This window comes from Lates calcarifer, linkage group LG6 (assembly GCF_001640805.2).
Source record: "Lates calcarifer isolate ASB-BC8 linkage group LG6, TLL_Latcal_v3, whole genome shotgun sequence".
In the NCBI taxonomy this organism is placed as follows: domain Eukaryota; kingdom Metazoa; phylum Chordata; class Actinopteri; family Centropomidae; genus Lates; species Lates calcarifer.
The window spans coordinates 27,722,689-27,749,607 of NC_066838.1; the positions used below are offsets into that span (position 1 = coordinate 27,722,689).

Here is a 26,919-nt window from a genome sequence, read left to right on the forward strand (position 1 = left end):
ATTAATTTTCACTGTTATGCTGATGATACCCAGCTATATGTGCCTATAAAGGCTGATAATGCCTCTCAAATTCGGGAACTAGAGATCTGCTTGTCTAATGTGAAAAGCTGGATGTCTCGAAACTTCCTGCTTCTTAACTCTGACAAAACTGAAACGCTGGTTATTGGCCCGGCGCAATATAGACATCAGTTCGATCAAGTAACTATATCCCTAGACAACTGTGTGATTTCTCAAAGTACAACAGCCAAAAATCTGGGTGTCACACTTGATCCTGCTCTTTCCTTTGATCAGCACATTTAAGACTCAGGTTGGATAGATGTGGACTCAGGTTGGATCCTTGCAGACCGATGTGGTCTCAATGTGGACTGGTTAGATTGACGTGGACTCTGATTACTGTTGATAAAACAGTGATCTACAATATCAGCTGTAACAGGTCCTCCATCCTCTATCATGTGGTCCTGGTCTTGTAGAGTCAGGATCTGGTTATAAGACCTGACTTGTTTTAGTTTGTATTTGTTGTAGTTGTTTAAGATAAGATAATCCTTTAATCCACAATGGGAAAATTTACAATTTTTTAGTCAAATAGCTTTAATGTTTTTCTGTGTAAGTGATGAACAAACCTGTCAGGTCGTATTATTTCATCACAGGAGAGCTGTTAGGATGTATTGATTATTTTCATTATCAATACATCTGAGGGATATTTTCATTAATAATCAATTAAATGTTCAGTGAATAAAATGTATTCTCTTTTAAAACTGTCGTCATTTCATTTTCTGTCAGTCCACCAAACAGTAACTCAGCTGATCAGCTCTACAGTCCTGGTTGGTTTCTGGGGAAATAATGAAACTGACATTGTGTAGTGGGGGCCAACAGGGGGTGAATCCGGCCCCTGAGGCCCAGACCTGGTTCAGTTCAGCCTCTGAAACCTCTGCTGCTGTTGAGTGTTTGTGTGTGAGAGCTGAGCTCCAGTCAAACAGACGACCACAGATCAGGGGACAACAAACGCTTTTAGTTAGAAAGAAAAATAAGAAAACAGGTAAAAACTAGTTTTGTCTACAGCGACAGTGTATTGGAGTTTCCACTGAATTCCAACCAGAGTAAAAGCAGAATATTCATCCTCAATATTAGCAACTATGAAGTCACCACACACATCACTACTAAGTCTAGAAACACAACATGGCTTGGCTGACATGGTGGCTTCTGGCAAGACGCACAATATTATAGGCACTAAACTCTGGAACATGCAATATGGTGGCTGGTTACTGTAGTTTGTGCCGGGTCGAGTCCTGTGGAGTGAGTCTGTTCACAGAGGGACGTTTGATTTCTGCAGCTGTGTGAGAGACAGCATGCTAACAGGTTCACTGCTCTGAGCAGACTGGGTGGCAGGCGGAGCACCACGTACGCAGAGGGGAGGAGCCTCAGGTGGATACAAATGATGTCACCTGAGAGACCGGACGAGGACTTTAAAGAACGAGGCACATTTATTTTATCCAGGATGAAGACATTCACTTATTTGTTTTTTTCTGGTTGAGGGCGAAAAGCTCAATTTTCCAACGTCGTTGCTAAAGTGCTGGAGCATTTTCCCCAAAGAGTGATGTGAACACTAAGGTGCAAAAAGTAAAGTTTACTGATGTCAAAACTACTGAGAGAGCGTAACATTCAGACAGAAGCTGTAAGTTCAGACCTGAGAGAGATTCAGATGAGCAGAGCAGGTTTCAGACGATATTCACTGAACATGAAACTCATCACAACAAAATATAGACAGAAATGTCTGCTGCTACAAGAAGCGGCAGACAGAAAAACTGAAAGAGGGAAGTCTACTACGACTCCCAGGGTGCATTTCACTAACAAACAGCCAATCACAGAGCTTCATGTTTACAGTGAAACTGATGCTGGGACGAATCAGTAACCATGGTGATGTGTTTATTTCCTGTTTGGTGCTATTTTTAGTTTAATTCTTCAGCAGTTTCATTTTCTAAAGATCAGCTGTGTTTTTATTGTAATTTCTCTGCTGTGACCTCTGACCTATGAGGATCAGTTTCTGTACTTCAGTCCTGATGTCTGTGGTGTTTGCCACCTGGTGGAGCAGATGAAGAAGAACTGAACTTGGTTTTTGTTGTTAACTGTGTGGCAACAAAATCATCTTTTGTTGTACTTTGTCTGAATGAACACTCAGCGTTTTCAAACCTCAGTTGTTCAGTCCAGTTAAATCAGAATTCAGTTTGTTTCTGCTTTTCTGAACACAGAAAGTGGACAGAGACCACAACACTGAAACCTCCACAAAATCAGTCACATGACTCGTGGGGGCAGTACTAGAGAGTGCAGTCACCAGCAGATTTTAATTACCAGTCATTTATGATGAAACTGAACCAACAAGTTCCTTCAACTCATCCACTGGTTAAGACCAGAACAAACCTCCTATAGGTCTGAAAATGATCTGGCTCCAACTCATAGATGTTTAAATAGACGTGATGCAGCACTGTCAGTCAGTGGTCACTTGTGGTACTGCAACTTTTTTTTTTTTTTTTTTTTTTTTTTGGTTTGCTGCTCTGAACTTTGTGGATGAAGCCAATCACTGTTGATCTCTACTAATGACATGCTTTGTGAATTTCCAGAACTATACAAGATCAAACTGACCTCATATCAGACCAGACAGGAGGATATTCACTTGATGAAATATCAGATGTTACTAAGATAATTTACTGCTGTCTTAGGTGGCAGGAACCAGGAACACAGCACAAGACTCTTGTTTTTCTGCTCTGTTAGAAAATGAAATACATGAAAAAAAGGAATGTTTCACAAGGGATCTCAAACTGACTTATACTGTGGCCATTTTGGTACCATGTTGCTTTTCTTCACACTAACTAGTTATTATATAACTTATATAAATAGTTACTAGTTATTTTTATTCTGATGACACCTGCTCTGTATTTTGCAGAATATGTATCTGAATGTGAGAGCAGTTAAGAAGGACAACATAAGTCCTGCCCTCAGTTCCTTCAGCTTTGAATATCAGGTACGCTCTCCAATCTGTCTACGCTCTCAAATCTGGACTTACAGACTCAAAGTTAGTTTTCTGCTCAATGAATAGTTTTGTGTTGCCGTCTCCAACACCTCCGACTCCACATAAAGCTGAGCCAGACCTCGTTCAGGGTTTTACTTCTGCAGAACACTAATATCACCAACATGGCTGACAGTAAAACCTCGGCGAGGTCGACCTCTGTGTACGTGTGTCTCCGGTTGAAGGCCTGCAGGGTCTCCGAGCGACATGCAGGCGGTTGATTGTACAAACTGGAGGAGTGCAAACTGTTCCAGACATTCAACACGAAGAAACAATAAACAATGAGTCCATTTCCCACTCTTTCATTAAGACTAAAAACTAAAATAAAGCTACTGTAAAAGTGGGTTTGGTTTGATATTAAAAGTGCTTCCTTTGGAAACAAAAAGACTACCAAAACAAACAGATTCAATGAAGACCAGTATGGAAGAATCTCTAAACTGGAAGAACAATTCGCTTGAAGTACTTGAAAAACAGATGAGGAGCACTCGAGGATTTCATTTCAAACAACTGACTCATCTGTTTTTGAGGCTGTTTCAGTGTCTGATTGGAGGAATCAAGAACTCCTCAAGTCGATTTGAAAATATTTCAAGCGACAATCAAAATGGGTTTCAAAGACTCTGTTCAGAATGACGTCTGTGTTGAGTCATGACTTCAATATAAATACTCATACATCAGATTGGCTACCTGTAGGGGGCAGTCTGGAAGAGGATGGAAAGCATTACTGACCCCCCTCTTTGTTTATTATGGGTTTAATGGAAAATGGGGAGGAAAACAAACGTGACATTTTTAAGAAACCAGTTTAAGGTGCAAACCGCCGCCCCACATCACCTCTGAGGCTTTCAGTCAAGGACTAGTTTCAGTAAGGGACTGTCAGTCAATAGGAGGACTTTTAGTGAGAGAGACTTTAAATAAGGGACTGTCAGTCAGCAGCAAGGCGATGAGTAAGGGACCGTCAGTCAATTATATCAGAGTTTAAAGCTGTATAACAGAGACAAAACAATAAACTATCAAAATACGAAATAAAAAACAAACAAACAAACAAACAAACAAAAAAAAACAGGTTATATTCCGGAAGCAACGTTTCGTTCAGAGTAATGTGTTGTTAAGCGTTGGTTTTTAGTTCCAAACTACTCCCCCCCCCCCTCCCCACGGAGACTAGCGGGACACAACAGCTGCCTTTTGATTATATATACACACACTTTTTATCGGTTTTTCCTTTTCATTTGTTTTCCTAGAAAAAGACACTATTTGTCCTCCTCTCCAGCTGTCCAGGTCGGTTCTCTAATCCAGAACTTTACAGAGTCTCCAGACAGAATCAGACGGAGCAGAAGCTGCAACAGTCCTACCAGCTCTGTGTGATGCTATCCTTCTATCTGAAAACAGTGTAAAAACATTAAACCTCCACGAACAGCCCAGTCACACTCTTCTCTTCCACCTGGTGCTGACTCAGTCTGTCAGTCTACCGATCAGTCAGCCTGTTCATTGGCCCGACCAATCAGCTGACTCTTTCGCTGACGGCAGTCCGTGACTCTACGGTTTCCTCTCGGCTGGGGCACGGGACGGCGGACTGGGGTACGATGTCTCTGAGCTCCCTGCCCTCACCTGCTGCCTCTGGTTCTGCCCGGAGCCTGTTCCTACCATCTGCCCCGGGGACAAGACTGGCCCCGGCTACCCCGGGAGGTCCGGTAGGCATGGAGCTGGGAGGTCTCGAGGTGCTATTTGACCCTCTTTCTCCTCCTAAAACCTCTCTGTTTTCAGATGTCATGACTGGATCTCCTCTCCCCTCTGCCCTGACGTCTTCCATGCTGACCTCTCGGCTCGGCGGAAGGCTTCCTCGGCCAGGCCGTGTGGTGCTCAGATCTTGGGGCTGTTCGGTCTGGTTCTGCTGAGCAGGGACCAGGTTGGTTCTGGTTAGGCTGGGAGATGGCCTGTGGGATGAGAGGTGCTGCACATGAGGCCTGGTGAGCTGAGGGTGGGGCTGGGGGCGCAGCTGTGTTTGAATCCGCTGAAAGTGTGGTTGTGCTTGGGACTGGGATTGGGACTGGGCAGGCCTGGGCTGGGAGACAGACTGTCTGGATTGTGGTCTGTATTGAGTCTGGAGTTGATGTTGCGAAGGGTGCCTCGTCTGCAGTTGGGGCTGCACTTGATGCCTGGGTTGCAGGTGAGGTTGAGGTTGGGCTGGGGTCCTGGACTGGTGTTGAGGCTGAGTTTGGGCAGAGGTTCTAGACTGGGATTGAGGTTGAGTTTGGGCTGGACTCCTGGACTGGGGCTGAGGCTGCGTTTGAGCTGGCGTTCTGGGCTGGATTTGAGGCTGAATTTGGGCAGGGGTTCTGGGCTGCAGTTGAGGCTGAGGTTGGGCTGGGGTTCTGGACTGGGATTGGGTTTGGGGTTGAGTTTGGGTCCTGGCCTGGGGTTGGAGTTGAGGCTGCAATGACTGCCGGGGCTGGGATTGAGATTGCTGTTTGAGCTGGCTCTGGGGTTGAGACGGGTGCCTGGGCAGGGTTTGAGGTTGGAGTGCTGAGGGGGACTGGGTTTGGGGAAGTGGATGCCTTGTTTGGGGCGGATGAACATGTAGAATGGATGGGGACTGAGAAGGGTGTGACTGAGGTGAAGCATGCTGAGCCTGAAGCTGGGTTCGGTGCTGAGCTGGGGAGTGGACAGGCTGTGACTGGGCTTTTTGGGGTGACGTCTGGGGCTGACTGTGGGTTTGGGGCTGGGGTTGTTGGGGCCGTGGTTGGGGCAAGACATGCCTGGTAGGAGAGGACTGGGGTGCTGGGTATCGCGGCTGGGCTTGGGGCTGACTGGATGACTGGGTCTGGGGATGCTGTTGGGGACGGGGTTGGGCCTGGTGGCGTGGTTGAGGGGGAGGATGCCGAGGTTCTGGCGGGGACTGAGGCACAGACTTGGACTGTGGTCTGGGAGGAGCTTGCTGGGTGTGCTGCAATTGTTGGGTGGTGATCTGAGGCACAGTCTGGGACTCGACTTCAGGCCTGGACTGGCTGGAGGGTGCTGGGTGTCCAGAGGCTTGAGGAGGAGGAGTAGGAGGAGGAGGCTGATCCAATGTGGAGGCAGAGGACTGTTGGTGGCGGTGATGATGGTGGTGGTGGTGGTGATGATGGTGGTGTTTGTGAGGTGGCCGGTCCTTCCTTTTGTGGCTTTTTGATGGGCTAATGCTACTGCTGCTGCTGCTACTCCTTCCACCTCCCTCTGCTCCCTTATCACCTACATCTTCACCCACCTCCTCTCCTCTGCTTCCTCCATCTCCTGCTGCTAATGCCGTTTTCTCTTTGTGCTTCCTCCCTTTATGTGTCTTGTGTCCATGTGATTGGCTTTCATCAGAAGCAGTCGGCTGTTTCTGTGATTGTGATTGGCTCTGCTCAGATGGGGTGGGCTGAGGCTCTGAGGTGGGAGCCCCCTCCCCTGTACCTCCCTCCCCCTCTGCAGTAGCCCTCCCTCCAGTTTCTGCTGTTGTAGTCGCTGGAGCCTGAACACTCTCCCTCTCCTCCACTGTCTCTCTTGTTTTGCGTTTTTTGATTGGCAGAGCTGTTTCCTGGACAACAGGTTTGGTGGAAGACTCCTTGGCTGCTCTCCGTTTGGCCTCAGCAGCTAAGATGGCAGCTGCAGCATAGCTCCCAGCTGCTGAGCCACCAGAGGGTGCTGCAGAGGAGGTGGATGCTGTGGCAGCTGATGATGCTGCTGAAACCGAGGCTGGTTTCCTGCCCCGTTTTTTAGGGGCAGTCTGTGGTGGGGGCGGAAGTTCCTGTTCTGATTTCCTCTTTCTCCCAGGACGGGACTTGGGCACCAGGGCAGGAGATACTACCTGCAGGGGAATTACCACATCAACAAGCATTAGCATTAGCACTGGAATCAACATGCTGTTATTTTTAATAATACACTTGAATATGAGAGTTTCTAACACACTAACTACACCTTCTGCATCCACATGGCTGTAAGGCTATGAGAGATCCTCACCATGAAACAGTTGTACAGCCTTTGACACCATGACAAGACATCTTAAGGGACAAAGTCATAGGTCCTCTTTGTGTACACAAAGCATACGTAGGCTGTTCCTGCAAGAATAGACAGCTGGTAATCTCTAAAAATGTTCCTTTGGTCAGTCAGCAGTCTCCCCAGTAAAGGTGAGCAGTTTGTCTCAGGCTTGGGCAAAGTCTGTCTCTCTGAGTCATTGCTGGAACGTTCCTGAGGCTTACTGGAAGTCCTGTCTCACTGTCTGTTCACCTGGGTCTTTGTATCTCTGACCACAGAAACTACAGTCCTTCTATCTTTCTGCTGATTCATGAGTTACTTGGCTGTTTCCTTGAGCTTCCTCTGGGGTGTGCACTAGCTTTTGGGTTGCCACCACAATAGGCACCAATCTCTAAGCATGCACCTTAAGGCTCTGAACAAGACTCCTATGAATTCCACATCCACACCTTACATGGGGTCAACAGAAAGTCCTTGTAAAGGTGGAAGTGGAAGCATTGCACACAGGCTTCTCAGCCAGATGTTTCTACCAGATATGTCTGGCCGCTTCCCCTGCTATCAGATTTAATTGACCACCAGGGGGCATCAGTTAGCAACTCTGCAACAGTCTCTTTCAGCAGGGTGAGGTGTGATCATTTAAATCACAACAATCTGTGTAGGTTGTAGTCCATTTTTTGGACCTGAGGAAGGTGAACCAGGTGTCTTCAACTTTAGCATTTAAGATAACAGAGCATCTTTTGACACAAGTAAGTATTTATGTGCGTTTCAAAAGTCAGTTTTTTGAGAGGCACTGCACTCACTCACATCAAGTTTAGTGTTGCTGCTTGAAAATAAAGCTCTCCCAGGATCCCTGAGTGGAAGGACGGTGGTAAGCTGCTTGGGAAAAGTATATTTGGGCTAGTTAGCTTTTTGTTGTGATTGACTGAACAGTCGAGTCATACCTTTGAGGCAGTGGAGGTGGTGCCGGTGGAGGACTCTGCCTTGCTGAAGGGCATCTTGACCAGCAGTTTGCCCGGAGTTTTCTCAACCACGCGCTTCATGGCCACGCCCTCTGTAGCTTGCCGCATCTTCCCGCTGCCTGCACCAATACAACGGAAGATAAACAAAGCTCAAGAAAATGAGAGACGCTTACAACCTCTGTCCACCATTGAGTTCAATGTAAGGACTTCAGTTTAACTTTGAGTGTCAGTGCCAGAGTACCTTTCGGTCGCCCACGGCCTCGTCCTGACGGTTTCACCACCTTCGGTTTTTTGGGTGGACGTTTTTCGCGGCGGGAGGGGCTTCCACGTCCAGTGACAGTGAAATCAAAGTCGTTGGGGTCGGTGGTTGTGTCACCAACCTTCTGGAAGTAGGCAATAAGTTCCACCTTGGAACGAAATGCCTTCCCCTCTGAGCTAAACAGTAAGCCAAAAGCAAACAAACCACATCAGACATCAGCACTAAAACTGTTAATACTCCAGCTCAGGACAGCATCAGAGATAGGTGTGGCTTACTTGATCAGGTAGACATCAAACTTCCCCGCAGAGCGTCCAGACTTCCTCTGTTTGAGTTTGCGGGTCCACCCTTCAGGCAGTGATGGGTCGTCGTACAGAGGCCCGCGGTCCCGGATGATGGAGCGCCGCTGCCTGGGAGACCCTGCAGACTCACTGCCTGCTGCAGATTCTGACCCTGGTGCTGATCCTGGATCTGAGGGACCTGCCACTGGCTCCAACACCTGCAGGGAGGAAGTAACAGGAAACCAGCTTTTCATCCAGAGCACGAATCATACAGGATTACATGGTCCCTCCAGGACTCCACCCGTTCTGACTGCTATTGTTGGCAACACTTGTCTTTACCTGGGTCTGTGGCTCCACCCCTGTCTGTGGCTGCAGCCCAGCTGACGGGGGCGTGGCTGATGATGTGGTCTCGGCCCCCCGGTCAGCATGACGACGCTCCCTGCGGGCCTTCTTGGTCTTACTGTGGGACCTGTCTCTCTCTCTGGTGGGGGCCTGGGGATCGACAGGTCCCTCCTCACCCTCTTGACCTTCCTCCCTGTGAAAAACAGACATCATGCTTGTTAACGTTACATCACTCAGGCAACGGGGGATACAACCAGACCCCCGTACCAGAATCAAACCAGTGATGTTGTGGAGCACTGTGGATGTCAGTATCTGGGTCAAAGTTCAGTTTAGTTGAACTCTAGCCATATACAGAGTCCTGCAGGACTGATCCTAAAAGCAGGAAATGAGTTAGCATGTTAGCATGTTAGCACTTCCTGTTCCCTTGTCCCAAAGTCAGTGTGTTTCTGGTTAAATGTCTGAAATAAGGTCTGTGGTTTTAACACAAGCTCAAGACATTTTCAGGTTTTATTCTCTGACATAAAATCAGTCAGTAAATCCCCCACTCCTGATGTTTGAAGCTTTTACGGCAAGGCAAAAAGGCACTTAAAAAAGGCTAACGAGTGTCTAAATGAGACTACAGAGGTTGTCGGGGACGTTAACATGAAAACCCATCTACTCACCAGTCCACCTTTACAGCCTCGTTGTGTTTCTACTCACGCTCTTTCAAACTCTCACTAACTTTCTAAGAAGAAAGGCTTTTATAGAAGAGCTCAGAGCTAAATGAAATGACCAGTTGGAAGCTTAGTGGTGGAGTACGTGTACGTTGACGTCATGTGACCGTGGTGTAGTTGGTTTATAGCCTAACATTAGCTGGCTGTTGCTAACTTCAGGGCTGGACTACAGAAACACATCATCACTACAGGAGTCTTTTGCACAAAGATCCCGATGATGTTACAACAATTAAACATACCCCCCCACCCCCTTCTCTCCAACTGGTCGAGGCAGATGGCCGCCCACCCTGAGTCCGGTTCTGCTCGAGGTTTCTGCCTCTTAAAAGGAAGTTTTTCCTTGCCACAGTCGCCTAGTGCTTGCTCATGGTGGATCTGTTGGGTTTCTCTCTGTGAAATTTAGAAGATAAAGAGTTCGGTCTAGACCTGCTCTATATGTACAGAGCCTCCAGATAACTTCTGTTGTGAATTGGTGCTATATAAATAAAACTAACTTAAGAGAGATAAATAATGGTCTTTCTCTGTGCAATCTTGAACCAATGCTTTTACTGTGAAAGGTCTGTATGACGACAGGCCTTTAGCCCCGTCTTTGAAAGTGGACTTTAGGAATCACAAGGTGTACAAACTACCATTTGGACAACCTCCCTGTTCCACAATGTTTTTGAGAAAAAGACTTTTGACTCATTCTGTTGGAAAAGTTTCTCTGAGATCTCATTAATCTGAGGTCAGAATCATTTCAGTTGCTCTGGGCTCATCATCTGTGAATCTGTGGTTCAAGTCTGAGATGCAGTGAACTGGTTTTATTTTAAACAGGTTAAACTGGACCAAGGCTATAATGCAACTTAATGCAACATTCTCTGTAGAGGACCAAGTAACTCTGGATCTCTCTCCATTCATACCAGCACAGTGGTCTGTTTGAGGTAGATTGAGGCTTTTATTGTGAAGCAACTATAGGAAGTATCAAAATTACAGCTGCTGACAGTGTCCCTGAACACATCAACAGGAAGTTTTCAAATCAGTCTTTGAAACAAATCGTCTCCTGTGGTGGATTTTCTGTGTGCAGCAGGTCTCAGGTCTGTGGTCAGAGACCTAAACAGCTCTGATCTGCTGCAGCTTCACACGTCATTTGGAGCGTTTCATCCAGGTGGTTGTAAACAGGAAGTGATGTTTACAACCTCAGAAACAGACTCCACCAGCTGATGTCCTCATTTTCACTGTGTGTTTTAACTGACTTGTGTCCACTTTGTCCTTTGTCTTCTTCATTTTTCTGAGGAGGCTGCAGCTAACACTGATTTTTATCTGTTACTAACTCACTTTAAAAAAGAAGATATGACTCTCGACATGTGTGTGATTTTCATGCAGGTGTCAGTCGAGCTAAAATAAGATCTACAGGTGTGAGAGCTGGAAACAGTGGAAAATGTTTATCCAATGTGTTTGGTAGCTCATGAACGCACCACGCTGTCGATGAGCTACTGCGGCGATGTCACACAAACTGCTCTGATTTAACCACGGAAGATAATGACTGTTTAACCTCATTAAATTATTAATTAATTTACATTCATTTTGTATTTAAAAATAATAAATAAGGGATTCTTAAACTGATGATGATGGTAGGATAGTTAATCACCTGAGCTGAAAAGATCAGGTGATTAATCGATTACTAAACAGTAAATCAGTCAGAAGTGATCAGCACTGTTTTAGCTCCACAGTTTATAAACTGAATATTTGACTTTTGAACAAAACAACTGAGGATTCAATGTTTTCTGATCTCAGTAATTTTAAAGCTGCAACTAACAATTATTTTCACGATCGATTACTCAGATATTTTTACATTGATTTATTGTTTCATCATTAAAACGTCAGAGAACAGTTACAAATGTTCATGTTAGTTTCTCAGAGTCAGAGATGATGTCGTGTTTAAACCCATATTCACCTCACTGATACAAGAACAATCAGTTAATCAATGACTGATATTTTAAGGTCAAACTGTGCCATCACGCTGATGGTGAACTTTTTAAAGGCTGAATCACATCTGTTGCTCAGTGAGTCCAGCACAGTCCGCCACCCAGCGTCCTCACTACTCTGACGCAGACGTTCACATTCACTTCCTGTTTGGTTCTAATCAGTCAGGACGTTTCCTCGTCTGATTGGTCACGCTCCGATCATGTGAGTTACATTTTAGTATTTTCTGTAACTAAACACCTGCAGAGTGAACAATCCTGTTTACACCTGCACATGCACAGTGTAGGTGAGTGATCATGTGATCTGTCTCTGGAAGTTATTTCTGATGTGGAGCTAAAACACTCGTCTGGACGGAGATGGTTTTAGTTTTAAAATGAAAACGGACAGAACCTGAGACACCTGAACATGTGAACATCTTGGCTCAAAGGTCACTTACTGAATGATGAAGTTCTCATCATTCAACTGACCTCAGAGGTTCTACATGTTGATCTGATACAGTTTCACTGCTGAGAGTCGGTCTGACGACGAAACACAACCTCTGGCCATGTTTAAACTAAATGAGTGTTTTGTTAAAGTCACATAAAGACAGAATCAGGAGTCAGGTGAACACTCACCAATAAAAAACAATTTCTGTCGCTTTGTTTCCTCTGACCTTTGTGTAATTTTGTTTTGTTAACTTTTTTTCTTTGCAGATATAAAACATGAGGAGCAAAATGGAGTCAATCTCTGACGTTTCCAGCTCATCAGCAGCTGATAATCAATTCATACTTCATTATGTTTCAGGTTTAACTGACAATCAAATTATTCACAACTGAAGAAATTTACTGTTGTTTACGTCTTGTTTCTCTTCAGCTGCTTATCACAATAATAACGATTATTTATTCATTTATTAATTATTAGACTCAACCTGAAACAAAGGACGTCAGGTGAACGCGTCCACGTCACAGGATGTCAGGTGAATGTGTCCACGTCAGAGGACATCAGGTGAACGTATCAGAGGACATCAGGTGATTGTGTCCACGTCAGAGGACATCAGGTGAACGTATCAGAGGACGTCAGGCAAACGTGTCCACATCAGAGGACGTCAGGTTAATGTGTCCACGTCAGAGGACATCAGGTGAACGTGTCCACATCAGGTGAATGCGTCCACATCAGAGGACGTCAGGTGAACGCGTCCACGTCACAGGACGTCAGGTGAACGCGTCAGAGGACGTCAGGTGAATGTGTCCACGTCAGAGGACATCAGGTGAATGTATCAGAGGATGTCAGGCAAACGTGTCCACATCAGAGGACGTCAGGTGAATGTGTCCACGTCAGAGGACATCAGGTGAACGTGTCCACATCAGGTGGATGCGTCCACATCAGAGGACGTCAGGTGAACGCGTCCACGTCACAGGACGTCAGGTGAACGCGTCAGAGGACGTCAGGTGAATGTGTCCACGTCAGAGGACATCAGGTGAATGTGTCCACGTCAGGTGAACACGTCCACGTCAGAGGACATCAGGTGAATGTGTCCACATCAGAGGACGTCAGGTGAACGTGTCCACATCAGAGGACGTCAGGTGAATGTGTCCACGTCAGAGGACATCAGGTGAATGTATCAGAGGACGTCAGGTGAACGTGTCCACATCAGAGGACGTCAGGTGAATGTGTCCACATCAGAGGACATCAGGTGAACGCGTCAGAGAACGTCAGGTGAACGCGTCAGAGGACATCAGGTGAACGTGTCAGAGGACATCAGGTGAACGTGTCCATGTCAGAGGACATCAGGTGAATGTGTCCACGTCAGAGGACGTCAGGTGAACGCGTCAGAGGACGTCAGGTGAACGTATCAGAAGACGTCAGGTGAATGTGTCCACGTCAGGTGATTGCGACCACGTCAGAGGACGTCAGGTGAACGTATCAGAAGACGTCAGGTGAACGTGTCCACATCAGGTGAACGTGTCCACGTCAGAGGACGTCAGGTGAACGTATCAGAGGACGTCAGATGAACGTGTCCACGTCAGAGGACGTCAGGTGAACGTATCAGAAGACGTCAGGTGAACGTGAGATTAATCATCAGTCGTCTCTTTCTGTCTCTGAATCAACTGAACAAAACATCTGAACAGTGAATTATTACTAATACCACACTGTTGTAATCTGTTACGCTGTAGTAATCTGTAAAACTGCAGTAATCTGTTACACTGTAGTAATCTGTTACCAGGAGAAGAGTCTGTCAGAGTAACTGTGAGTTTTATCAGTTTTCAAAATGTTTAAATTCATCAGATTATTACTGATGTTTTAATTTTATTACTGATTAACTGATTGGTTTGATGTATAAATAAAATCATCAAACAGTGAAAACAATTTTCTCTGATAATAACGTTTGTTAAATAATAAAAATGGCAGATTCGATGATTTGAATGAAAAAAAAAACTGAAAGTAGTTTCTGATTAATTTCCTGTCAATGAATTGATTGATTCATCAACTGATCGACTCTACTGTATTTAGAGTTTATAACATTGACCTGTTAAGTACCTGCAGCTGGTTTACTCAGAGATGTAATGGAGTACAAGTATAAAGTATCATGATACAGAAATGCTCAAAGCTGAAGTACGTCTAAACTGTACCTCTGACCAGTACTTGAGTAAATGTACTTAGTTACATCAACAGCTTTCCACCTCTGTTTGAAATGAACCAACAGATGAACTGATGGAAATAAATAGAGTCAGTTTCTACTTTATTCCCCCTCCTGCCTCCCCCAGCGGGGTCCAGACCCCCCAGGCTGTGTGTGTTAGTGTGTGTCTCTAACGTGTGTATTAGTGTGTGTGTGTGTATGATGAAGCTGCAGGTGGAGGTGAAGCCACAGGAACAGGAAGTGAGCTACAGAGGAAACTGGGCCACAGACACGCGCACAGAGCGTCCTGTACACGCTCAGTCACGGGTTCGACTCCCGCTTAAAGCCTTGACACACACACACACACACACACGCTGTTGCCTGGCTCAGCGGTTCTGAGGCAGCTGGATGCTAATCAGAGTAATGTTGTGTCTCGGACTGGGGGCTGGAGGGTGCGGGCCGTGTACCGGGATGTTTGTGTGTGGATGAGGGGGGGGGGGGGGAGTTAACCCGGGTTACTGAGCAGCCTGACTCTGTTTGTTCCCCTCACATGAAAACATTCTGTGTTTGCTAACCAGCTAGCAGCCGTTAGCTCCCTGCCTGTCTGACGGCGGCGGGCGGACACACCGCCGGTGACCGGGTGACCGGGGCTGTGATGTTTGTGACGGACACGCCGCCGCCGACCTCCGGCCTGACTTCCCGGGGAGTTGTGTGGGAGTCAGAACGGCCCGGCGGCGCACGGAGAGCGGGCTAAGCTCAAGCTAACCTCCGCTCCGGCTACAGCAGCTAAAGTACAGACTTAGCAGTAAGTTGGTGACGTATTCCCGCTAACCCCGCTCCGCCGCGACAGGCCGCGGAGAAAACCAACGCACTTTTACTTCAATAAAACACACGACAGAAAAAGCTCGGCGGCGGCGGGAGGCGGCGGCGGCGGCGGCGCTTTAACGGAGGATAAAATGTAAAAAACCCACTTACAGTCTCTCCTCTCCGCTCTCCACGGCGGCCATTTTTATTTAAATAAATAATTTTATATTAAAAAAAAGCCTCCAAACATCTCTGCTCCCTCCTGCTGCACCCCGCCCCCTCCGACTCCATTTCCAACCGCCGTCAGTTCCCAAACACCGCGAGATCTGCGCCAACATGAGGTCAGCGCAGCGCAGGGGCGGTGTATTCTCGCGAGATGTGACGACCTGAGACGATCAGGCTGAGGCGTTCAGGACCCGCTCGGGAATAAGCTCAACAATCAACTTCCTGCTATTTACCTGGATCCAGGTGTAGACAGATTATTATACAATGGAGGGAAATTATCATAGTACAAAATATAATGGGTTTATTATTTTATAGAGCTGTACATATGGAACAGGATAACATGTTTTTAAAATGAATTTTAACTTATAACATGCTGTAATAATTTAAACTGTAAATATTGTGTGACATGTATGAAGTGATGATCATAAAAAAAGAGTAAAAACTGTTATAAAGAAATTATGAAATGACACGTCCCAACTACGCAGCACCAGTATACACTTTTAATGCCATATTGATTTTCACCATCTATATTTGTTTGACAGTAATAAAGATAATTATCAGACTGAAAACAGCTGATTTATATTCTGGTTGTTGATGAGCAGCAGAGAGATGAAGCTTCTATTTCCAATATTTGAACAGATGGATTCATCAGAGATTAAACTGCTGTTACTCTGGAATCTAAGAATCTGTTTCTGCCACACACAAATAATATATATTATATAATATTCATGTTATTATTATCTGTGTTAAATCAGGAGGAGCCCAAAATGTGGAAATCACTCTTTTTCATGTTACTTTGTACTTGTGCTCCACAGTATTAGTAACTTTAGGTTACTAACACAGGAAGACTGGTTCAAGCCAGAACTGAATCTGATCCAACCTGAACCTCAAGACCAGGTCTTCAAGGTTTGTCCTGAGGTAAGGACGGTCCACACATACACACACACCACACACACGCACACACACACTGAACTGAACTGATGTTGTGTTCAGGAACTCCCCAACAAACCACAAAGTTATAAATATCTCAGTTTGGCAAAACGAAGCTATGTGTGTGTGTGTGTGTGTGTCACCCCCCTAACACACAGACACACACTCATTTGTTTGTGTGTGTTGGGGTGTGACATCAGATTACTGTAAGAAGAAATAAAAGTCCCCACAGAGGCAGCTGCATGGGTGTGTATATTATACTGGATATACTGCAGTTCTATATTATTATACTGCAGTTATATATTATTATACTGGATATACTGCAGTTCTATATTATTATACTGCAGTTATATATTATTATACTGGATATACTGCAGTTCTATATTATTGTACTGCAGTTATATATTATACTGGATATACTGAAGTTCTATATTATTGTACTGCAGTTATATACACATTAGTCTGTGGTTGTGATAGCAGTTGTTGTTTTGCTGTTTGCAGATGTTAGAACAGTATAGATGTGTTTTGAAGCCGTGTTCAGCGGGTCTCTCTTCCTCCTCTTCCTGTTCATTTCGACCTGTTGTTTCTCTCCTCTGATTGGTTCAAGGCTCCATGATGTCACACATCATGACGTCATCACAGTCAACACTGACAGGCCACAGGAAGTGAATGGGTGAGTCTAGAGAGTTACAGATATTTACTGTAGTCAGAATATTAAGTTATTTTACTCAGAAACTTTAACAAGAGTTAAAATATTAATTAAGTTTTATTTTAGTAAAAACTGAACAGATTTCATCTCCTCTGTTTGTTTCCAACATGATAAACACAGATTTCGGAAACTTTGTGCCTCTCTCTGTCTTTCTATTTTCTTTACTTCTTGGGACTCGGGATTTTATTTTGGAGAACCGCGTACCGGAAGCGGCTCTTATTGCAGTGAACTTGTCGCAGGCGGAAGCAGCTGAACCCGTGAGAGTGAATCTCGGGTGTGTGACCGGAGCTCCGGTGATCCATCCATGGACTGAACCGGCTATCAGTACCGTGTTGATCCGGTTTGTTCCGGACTGTTCTGATGTGACGGACTACTCCTGTCCCGGTGTGACCGCCCCCGCCCCACTGTGGCGGCCCGTTGTTAGCTGTTAGCCTGTTAGCTTCAGAGTGAGTTCAGTCAGAGTTTAGTTTGAGGGTAAAAGATGTCGGGGGCAGACCTGAGGGGGCAGTTCCTCTACCACCTGCCCTCCTCCGTCCTCTGGGAGTTCTGTCGGGTCATGGACGGCCTGTCAGACCTGGACTGGACCCGCTTCGGTGAGTCAGAACCGGGTCGCAGACTGTCTGCTAAAGGCTAACGTGGAGATGTAGAAGAGGGTGTACCTGTGTGCTCACCTGTCTGTCAGCTGTCTCTCTGTCTGTATTGTGATATCAGGTGAACCTTTAAACAGTGTGAGTGTCTGTGTGTCTGTCTGTGTGTGTGTGTCTGTGTGTGTGTGTCTCTCTCTCTCTCTGTGTGTGTGTGTCTCTCTCTGTGTGTGTCTGTGTGTGTGTGTGTGTGTGTGTGTGTGTGTGTCTTTCATGGTGTTTCATGTCTCAGGTTCTCTGTTTCCTGTGTTTCAGCAGAGGCTCAACCTGTGGCCCGGGGTCTCAGCAGGGACACTGAGATTCTGATCAGTGTTAATGTAGAAGAGTCAGAAAGTCTGATGTGACCTGAACGCAGCGTGACAGAGGGAGGTCAGGGTGAAGTTATTGATAAGTAACTCTCTCTCTCTGTCGCAGCCTCAGAGGTCCTGGGCGATCAGACCGCCGTGCGATTGGCTGAGAGGAAGGAGAGGAGGACTGACTGGGTGATGAACCAATGGGAGAACAGGAATGGCAGAGTTGGGGAGTTGATCGACCTATTAGAGCGTCTGCAGCTGTTACGTCCCCGTGATGTCATCCTGGGGTGTGAGTTCACCTCTGACGACCTCTGACGACCTCTGACGACCTCTGACCTCTGATGACCTGCCCTCTCTCTCTCTGTCTCTCTCTCTCTGTGCAGGGACATCCAGTCCAAGGCCGTTCTCCTCCCTCCCTCCTCCTCCTCGTCCCCCTCCTGCTTCTCATCGTCCTCACGTCTCCCTCCCTCAGTTCGACCCCCCTCCCAAACCCTATGAGGCCACGCCCACACTGAGCACCCTCAGACTGACCACGACAGGTAACAGGAAGTAGGTGTGATCAGCTCTCAGGTGTGAGGCTGCGATCAGGTGGTGATATTATCGTCTTCACTGCAGTGTAGAGTCCTGCAGGACTGATCCTAAAACCAGGATGTAAGTTAGCATGTTAGCATGTTAGCACTTCCTGTTGTCAGTGTGTTTCTGGTTAAATGTGTGAAATAAGGTCTGTGGTTTTAACACAAGCTCAAGACATTTTCAGGTTTTATTCTCCGACATAAAATGGGTCAGTAAATCCCCCACTCCTGATGTTTGAAGCTTTTACGTGTCTTAAAAAAGGCGGTTGCTAACGAGTGTCTAAATGAGACTACAGAGGTTGTCGGGGACGTTAACATGAAAACCCATCTACTCACCAGTCCACCTTTACAGCCTCGTTGTGTTTCTACTCACGCTCTTTCAAACTCTCACTAACTTTCTAAGAAGAAAGGCTTTTGTAGAAGAGCTCAGAGCTAAATGAAATGACCAGTTGGAAGCTTAGTGGTGGAGACGTTGACGTCATGTGACCGTGGTGGAGTTGGTTTATAGCCTAACATTAGCTTCTTACTTCTGGAGGTTGGATTTAGGCTTCAAACATCAGAACAGTGGTGTTCATCTGTGAAGATTATCTGGCTGATGCTAACTTCAGACCTGGACCCACAGTGACCTCTGACCTCAGGTTCACATCAGACTGAGGTTTTCTCTGCAGCAGCAGCAGAACAGGAAGGACTGAGTTTCAGATTCAGATCAGATGATGATGTCACTTATGAAGAAATTCTCCACCAAAAAACCCACAACACCTGACACACCTGACCTCAGGTGACCCCAGGTGTGTCAGGTGACCTCTCTGCTCTGACTGAATATCAGCAGCTGTTTGATCCTTCGTCTGCAGAAACACTGAGCTCAGATGAAAACTCCTCAACATCAGTTTCATCTGTTATTTAGAGTAAAATCTGATTATTTTGTGTCATGTGATCATCTTTACATTTCATTGATCAGTGTTTATTGATCCTCAGCTGATTGGCTCTGCTCGTCACCCTCTCTTCTTTATCCAGCAGATGAAGGAGGAGTAGGAAGACCACTACCTGGACCTGACCCGCCCCCCATCGGTCTGAAGACTGAACCGCACCGCCCCCCCCCCCAGGTCTCACACACACACACACACACACACACACAAAATACTACTACTACTACTACTACTAATAATAATAATAATGATGATGATGATGATGATGTTGTCATCCCTCAGCCCTCCCAGGTGGTGGCCTGCGGCAGTGGAGGCCGGGTGATGTGCTGGTCGTTTGAAGAGGTGCATGCTGGGACAGATGGGTTCTCCCCCTCCCTGCAGGTGGGGGAGGGGGGTTTTGGAGTCGTGTATAGAGCGACTCTGAACAACACGGACTGTGCTGTGAAAAGACTGAAACAGGTCAGCCAATCACAGCGCAGATCACTCAGGACTCACAGTGACAGGGTCACCTGGAGTCACCTGATCAGACACCTGGATACTACTGTGGTCATGTGACCGTTTACCTCAGAAGCACCTGAGATCTGATGACGCTGCTGTTGTTGTTGATGATGACATCATCACTGTTGTTGATGACATCATCACTGTCATTGTAGGACGGCCTGTTGGACCTGACTCTGCTGACGAACAGTTTCCAGACTGAGGTGGAGAACCTGTCCAGGTGAGTTCACTGTGACGTCTCTGACCTGTGGGTTTGAGTTGACCAATCCGAAACAGCCGTGACAGGAAGCCGTCGTAAATCATCGTTGTCCTCTGTCACTGCACAGACACACCTGACACCTGTAGAGAGAGAACTTCAGCAGTAATGTTGGCTGTAACTTCCTGATTGACCTATACTACTAAAGGTGGACAGATGTTACCTGAGGTCTGTTGCCATGGTGATTTACACTGCGTCTCTAAACTGCTCCGAGGAGGCAGTTGAGCCTCCTCTGGTTTAACTCAGGTTCTCAGTGAAAGTCGTATGTAATGCTGTTATGTTCAGTATGAACTTCATGTTAACAGTGTTTCAGCCTCAGTGGAAACTGAACCTGGATCAAATAGAAACAGGTTCACATTCATATTTCCATCATTAATGCTGCATGTTTTGGTCTGTAGTCTACAATAACAACAGCCTGTCACATTATATTGTCTTTCAGGACAATAACACCCCCTATTTAAAGGATTATTAACATCGATAATATTCAACACTAATGACGCTCAATTCTGCTGCTGGACTGTGAGAAAAAAATACAAATTAAATGGAATATGTGCAGCATAAAAACACCATTTATTGGTCCACATGTCTCTAGAGATGTGTAGTGGGAGGGGACTGATGGTCTTTAGACAACCCCCGTCCTACAGAGTCAGCCTCTCTCAGTCATTGTGCCAATATCAATTGGTTGTTCGACCTGTGGGGCGGAGCTTAGGTAGAATAACACTGAGGCACCATGGCAGCAGACCTCAGGTAAAACCTATCCACCTGTCGTAGTACAGGTTAATCAGGAAGTTACATCTGATGCCACCAAGTTACTCCTGAAGTTACCCTGATCAGACAAAGACCTCGCTTCGTTGTACAGCCCTCAGGCCTCTGAGCAGGTTATGTCGGTAGTTAACTCGGTATTATCCTGTATAAGCTCCGCCCTACAGGTGGAAGAACCAGTCAGCAGAGAGAGGCTGACTGTGCAGGACCAGGCTTTTTAAACACCATCAATCTCTATGACAATGTCTCAGATCACACATGAAGAATCCAGAGGTCATGTGACTACAGCACTTTACTGATGAACCTCCCTGACTCTGTCCACAGTCTCAGTTTGACATTCAGAAACCGAGTCATTAAACTACACACACAGAGTCCGCTGACACACACCTGAACCTCTGTCACTTTAACTCCAGCTCAGTGACCTCACCTGAGAACCTGAGTCAAACCAGAGCAGGTTAATCTGAGAGCTCACGTCAGGGGTCAGTCAGGTTGTCTGGGCAATGATGGAGGTGAGAACCACCTGAAACTTTGACGACATCTGAAGAAACTGAATCAGTGTGTTGTTCAGGTTCAGACACCCCAACATCGTGGACCTGCTGGGCTTCAGTGAAGGAGGAGGATCAGTGTGTCTGATCTACAGCTACATGGTCAACAGATCCCTGGAGGACCAACTACACAATGTAACACACAACTGAACACACACAGAGTCTATGTGTTGTTTTGGTCCTGATGTGTACTTATTATGCTCATTTGTGTATGTGTGTGTGTGTGTTTTTCAGGAGTGTGTGGTTCTCTCCTGGTCTCACAGAGTCCGGATCATGGAGGAGGTCTCTACAGCTCTGCAGTTCCTCCACTCGCCCCCCGACGGGCACAAACCGCTCATCCACGGAGACGTCAAGAGGTGACATCTCATGACACCTTGTGATCACATGACTCTGGTTTTCTCCTAGTTAATCTCTGAATGGTCTGAAGGTGACCTGACTATCCTTCCTCCTCAGCTCTAACATCCTGTTGGACCGTCACCTGGTGGCAAAGCTAGCAGACTTTGGTCTGGCTCGGTTGGCGTCTGGCAGCTCGTCGGGACGCTCGGTGACTCAGACGGCGTCGGTCGGTAAAACTGAGACAGTCAGAGGAACGCTGGCATACCTGCCTGACGAGTACGTGAGGAACAGAGAGCTGGGCCCCGCTGTGGACGTCTTCAGCTTCGGAGTGGTGAGAGAGACGCAGCTGCAGGGGCTGATGGGAAATATAGTCAGAATCAGAATCAGACTTTTTTTTGCCAAGTTTGGACCTACAAGGAATTTGTCTTGGTATATCGGTGCTAAAGAACGATTATAATAAAAAGAAAAGAGCAAAAAGCAAAAACTATATTTACAGGGAACAAGGAGCATAAATATACATCATTAAATTAAAATGTAAAGTGTAGAGTGCAAATATCTGTGATTCAGATATTTATCACGTGACCATTACACTCAATTTAACTCTGTGTGTGTGTGTGTGTGTGTGTGTGTGTGTGTATGTGTATCAGGTGTTGTTGGAGGTGCTGACTGGTCGTCGAGCTCTGGAGAAAGACAAGAAGTTAGGAGAGAGATATCTGGTCAGTACAGTTTGTTTTACTTCTGATCTTTAAATGTTCCTCTGCAACTGTTTGATTCATTGTTGGTCTGGGTCTGGGTCTGGTTGTGTAGAAGGACCTGGTGGAGGAGGTGTCGTACACTCTGTCTGGTTCATCTACAGCAGCCTGGAGGAAACATTTGGACCAGCAGCTGATCACAGGTGAGTGTTTATATCTTCATCATGTCTGAGAGAGAGGAGCCCAGTGTATCATGGGGAATCCTCCAACAGTCTAGACCTACAGCAGCATGGTTCAGGTCTGATCCAGCTCCACTAACCCCGACATCAGAATCCAAGATGGCTGCTCCTAGCTGTTGTTAGCAACTGTTGCTAACAGCTAGTCTGAGATACGACTGAATCAGTTCACCTTCATGGTTTAATGTTCCAGGTTTGAAATGTGAACATCTTCTTAACAACGTCCTGAAGAGTTTGTGTTAAACTCGTTAACAGCTCAGCTGTTCTTCAGGAGCAGATCTGATTTGAGGTCGTCTGTAAAGACTGAGAGTGTACATGTTCTGACCTCTGACCTCTGGCCTCAGCTCTTTAAGTTATGATGGTGTGTGACTGTTGAGGGGTGAGGAGGAGAAATCTGGTCTGTTTTTGTAGCTGCAGAGTCTTCAGAGAGCTGTTGGAGCAGCCTGATAATAATGAATGACAGTAGTTTTTCTGCATCCTTCAGATACAGGTGACAGGTGGTGTGTTGTTAAACAGGTGTGATGTTATACAGGTGACTGAAGGCTGTCCTGTTTGTGTTATGAGGGAGTTAAAGGATCCTGATCAGAGATCCTTCACAGTGGAGCTGGAGTTCAGGACAGAGTCACCTACAGTTACTGTATGATTAGAGAATGTGTTTCTGAGGCGTTCACTGACTTCAGTTTAACAGAGTTTTAGTCGTCCAGGTCTTTATGCTGTCCTGTGCTGTGTCTGCAGGGGGCGCTGCTGATCCTCCTGCCTGTATGCAGCTGGTGTCTCTGGCCTGCACATGTTTGGATAAGAAGAGGAAGAAGAGACCGGTCATGACCGAGGTCAGAGACGCATCTGTTCACACACACCTGTCGGTCACATGATCCTCCAGCACCAGGACAAACGGAACACCTGCACCTCCTCCATGTTAGACTCTGTCAGGACTCCTCCTCACCTTTCTGTTCTCCTCTCAGGTGTTTCACAAACTTCAGGAGATCCACAGAGAGGTGAAGACGACCGGCTCCTCCCGCTCCTCCCCCCGCCTCCATCACCCCCCTGCCCCCTCCCAGGCCTTCCCCCGACCCCCCTGCTCCCTGGACTCCAGTGTGGGAGCTCTGTCCAACCAGCTGTCCAGACTGGGACCGCTGGAGGACACCTACCAGCCCTCCTCCTCCTCTCTCTGCGCACTCACCCTCCCTCACCCGCTCCACTCCTCCTCCTCCTCCTCGTCCTCCTCGTTCGTCGGTCCATGTGAAACTGACGAGAGTCGAGGTTTGTCCCAGTTCAGATCAAACGGGACCAGCTCCAGGTCTCTGTCCCCGTCCTCCAGAGACCAGTATCACTGTCCAACCCCATTCAGCCAGCCCTCCGTCTCCACTGAGGACCAGTACCATTTCCCCCCTCTGCCCAGCAGCTCCAGGGACAGATCCGGGACTGGGGCCCTCACAGGACCAGGGACCACAGGGGGGGGCACAGGGGGGGCGACAGTGAGGCTCTACAATGTCCCAGGATCCCTGTCTCCCGCGGGGTCCCTGCAGTCGTCGTCCCCAGGGCCCTCAGGTACGTTCACAGCTCAGTCAGTCAGGTTCTAACCAGCTGAGCTCTGGTGTTTATTAATGTGTTCATACGTTCATCATTCATCCTGTCACTGTTTCCTCTTTGCTGCCTGAACATGATGGAGGAAAAGGTGACACCTGACAGGTAACCCCTGAGACACAGCTAAGTTCATACTGGGAAACAGACTGTTCCTGAATATCTGCAGCTGCGAACTGAAGCTAACATTAGCTCGCTAACTGAACCACAGCTAACATTGGCTCGCTAACTGAACCACAGCTAACATTGGCTCGCTAACATCTGACCGGTTCAGAGTCAGAGAGGTCTCATGGAGACAGATCTGACCTGAGGCCTGATCAAAGATTTGAACACAACAAACCATCAGTTAGCTTAGCATAAGGAGCTTCCTCTCATTATAAACTGGATGAACACAGCTCAGAGATAAAACCTGCAGTTACTGATCATCTGAGTTAGTTTGAACAAGTTACTGAGGTTAAAGTGAAGCTGCTTGTTTAAATAAAGGTTGATTGAAGATTAAAGATGGCTGCAGACTCAGACTGGACTGTAAAATAACCTGTAAACTTTCCTGTGTGTGTGTTAGTTGATGTGAATCCCAGTAAGCAGCGTTTCCTGGAGAAGAAAACACTGTATGAGGAGGGACAGATCCAGACTCCTGAGCTGCTGTCGTCTGACGACCTCTGTGCGTTAACAAACATCTGTATATCACATTGTCAGCCTCAGTACATCTCTTCTTTTATCTCAGTTCATCTCGTCCTGTTTGGATCTTTATCCAGATGTCAGATGTTGTTTCATCGTAATTTTCTAATCAGCTCCAACCAATGAGGCTGTTCTCACCTGTTTGTTTGTTTGTTAGTCGGCACAGCTCATAACATTACCACCCCACCCCCCACGCCCCTCTCCTCCCTCAGATGGGGGAGTCAGCGCAGAGTCCAGAGGACCAGAGGAGAGTGATGAGTTGGATTATCTTCCTGTCAAACACCACTGATGGATTGACTCATCGTGAGCAGAGGTCACATGACGGCGTCTCGTCTCCAGGACCAAAGAGTCTGATGCACCCTGTCGACCTGCAGGTGGCGCTGTGTCTCAGATACCTGTTGAATCCGTTAACTGTGCAGCAGTGTTTAAACCCAGAGAGAGCTTTTTATAAAAATCCGCTCAAACAGACGCCACAATCATTTCACTCTGAAATCACATGAAGGTACCACGGACTGAGCACCTGTCACCTGCCCATGCTGATCACGTTGATCATTGATCAGCTCCAATTATTTATTCCCATCTGGTCACAAAGACAAACATTTATTATCTGAAACACAGAACTCACAGTATTTACACTTTATTATCAGTGACTCTCTCATTCAGTGTCATTTTTAACACTTTGCTTTTTATAGATTTTTCAGAGTTGATAAAAATAAACTGTCATCATGATGAACAGAGATGTGTTCATGTGTTCTCAGTTTACATCATCTGGACATTACTGTTCATTAAACACTTTATTAATGATTCAACAACCACTCATGTTTTAATGAGGTTGAGACTCTGTGGTCCAGGCTGTAACTCCTGTGTTCGGCCTGCGGGCGGCGCCCTCCTCCTTCTCCTTACGCTGCAGGTGAAGTTGGGGCAGAAAATGGCGTCTCTGAGCGGCCTCAGAAGATGGAGATGCTGCGGTTTTCGAGGTGAAGCCGTGCGGTCGCTTCTCTCTCAGCTCGGCGGTTTCACCGTAGTTCTCGGATAACACGGGGAGAGTGTTCTGTTCACTTTGTGGAAGACAAAACCAACGGTAGTCGTTATTTCCCCGCTTCTTGTGGCAAATAGCGGTACCGAGCCGCCATGTTTGTTGAGGGAAGGAAGCGCTAGCCTCGTCCTCGCTAACTAATCTTTAGCATTATCTGTTTCAGTGTAACCACATCCAAATCAGCCGTGACTAGAGAAAATAATAAAAAATATTAACTCAGACTTAATAGTTTTAATATTGAATATTTAGTGTTTCAGTCTGTGGACAGCAACATTATTACATACACAGAAATAATATAATTAGCATTATTATTTGTAGTACAGTTTAAGGTTGCAAATGATATAGATTGTATAATTATGTCGTTATTGATCAATGTGTGTAAACGTATTTTTACAGTTATTTGATGGATATTTAGTAAGTAAACAGCCCAAAGACAGTTTAAAGACAGACAATTGTAAACAGAAGAGAACAAACTGCTGATAAAAAGTATTAAAACATAACTCCTCAGTTATATTGATCGAAGATTACTTTTTTGGGTTAATAATTAATACTTTTTGTACTTATTAATGAACTGTCTGTTCAGTGTAGAGGCGTTATCTCTGTCAGCCTGACCGAGAAGTCCACCTAATGAAAATATAAAGGTTGATTAATAGAGAACAGGGGATCATCAGCTGACAGTAATAAACTGAATATATTCATGCCAGTTTTTAGACCAACACTGCGGAAAAGGTTTTAAAAAGTCTCAATTTCATTTCCAAAACTACTCAACATGTTTTCCATCCTCTAAACATCAGGAAGCTCGTCCCTCAGCTCCGTGCTGTTTACCTGGGTCCAGGTGTGGACGGATTATTTAGGACCTCCAGATCATCAGTCTCTCTCTGCGACTTTCAAACAAGAAATATCAGTAGTCGCTTCATTCAGAGGCTCTGGACCTGGTCCTGATCTCTCTGGTTCCGGTCCTGTTCAGTGATCCCTCTGTGAGTCCAGGTCATGTTAATTGATTATCTCTCTTCTCATGATTTGTTGTTATATGCATCTGAAATGT

At 46.2% G+C, this 26,919-nt stretch overlaps 2 protein-coding genes and 1 long non-coding RNA gene across 4 annotated transcripts; 1 reads left to right on the forward strand and 2 right to left on the reverse strand.

Moving 5' to 3' along the window:
* Window positions 1–988: 988 nt before the first annotated feature.
* mecp2 (methyl CpG binding protein 2) lies at window positions 989–15,710 on the reverse strand. The gene is made up of 6 exons (XM_018687444.2): window positions 15,127–15,710; window positions 8,881–9,076; window positions 8,539–8,759; window positions 8,246–8,439; window positions 7,987–8,123; window positions 989–6,881 (listed from the first exon to the last, which is right to left on the reverse strand). Exons 1-6 carry the CDS (start codon window positions 15,156–15,158, stop codon window positions 4,557–4,559), a joined length of 3,105 nt encoding a protein of 1,034 aa, XP_018542960.1. The 5' UTR covers window positions 15,159–15,710; the 3' UTR covers window positions 989–4,556.
* Window positions 15,711–16,984: 1,274 nt separating this feature from the next.
* irak1 (interleukin-1 receptor-associated kinase 1) lies at window positions 16,985–25,573 on the forward strand. Of its 2 annotated transcripts, none has more exons than XM_018687455.2 (15): window positions 16,985–17,412; window positions 17,878–18,045; window positions 18,140–18,295; window positions 19,343–19,431; window positions 19,537–19,713; window positions 19,908–19,972; window positions 21,339–21,450; window positions 21,550–21,671; window positions 21,769–21,982; window positions 22,299–22,367; window positions 22,459–22,546; window positions 23,315–23,409; window positions 23,542–24,127; window positions 24,723–24,821; window positions 25,051–25,573. In XM_018687455.2, the coding sequence occupies exons 1-15, from the start codon at window positions 17,301–17,303 to the stop codon at window positions 25,125–25,127; spliced, it is 2,229 nt and encodes a 742-aa protein (XP_018542971.1). In that variant the 5' UTR covers window positions 16,985–17,300; the 3' UTR covers window positions 25,128–25,573. The 2 variants fall into 2 exon arrangements, with proteins under 2 accessions (XP_018542971.1, XP_018542972.1); XM_018687456.2 differs by having other exon boundaries at window positions 17,014–17,412; window positions 19,346–19,431.
* On the reverse strand, window positions 25,460–26,806 carry LOC127142608 (uncharacterized). Its single transcript, XR_007813509.1, has 2 exons — window positions 26,700–26,806; window positions 25,460–26,498 (listed from the first exon to the last, which is right to left on the reverse strand). It is a non-coding gene; the product is annotated as an uncharacterized LOC127142608 (long non-coding RNA).
* Between the last annotated feature and the right edge of the window lie 113 nt (window positions 26,807–26,919).

Bases quoted from the DNA above. Each gene is read 5' to 3' on its own strand.
- mecp2 (XM_018687444.2), bottom strand. From the start codon at position 15,158: ATGGCCGCCGTGGAGAGCGGAGAGGAGAGACT. The intron at 9,077-15,126 runs GTAAGTGGGTTT...TGTTTTTCACAG, and splicing joins GAGAGCGGAGAGGAGAGACT to GGAGGAAGGTCAAGAGGGTG. The intron at 8,760-8,880 runs GTAAAGACAAGT...TCCTCCCTGCAG, and splicing joins GGGTGGAGCCACAGACCCAG to GTGTTGGAGCCAGTGGCAGG.
- irak1 (XM_018687455.2), top strand. From the start codon at position 17,301: ATGTCGGGGGCAGACCTGAGGGGGCAGTTCCTCTACCACCTGCCCTCC. The intron at 19,432-19,536 runs GTCTCACACACA...GTCATCCCTCAG, and splicing joins CGCACCGCCCCCCCCCCCAG to CCCTCCCAGGTGGTGGCCTG. The intron at 24,128-24,722 runs GTACGTTCACAG...TGTGTGTGTTAG, and splicing joins GTCGTCCCCAGGGCCCTCAG to TTGATGTGAATCCCAGTAAG.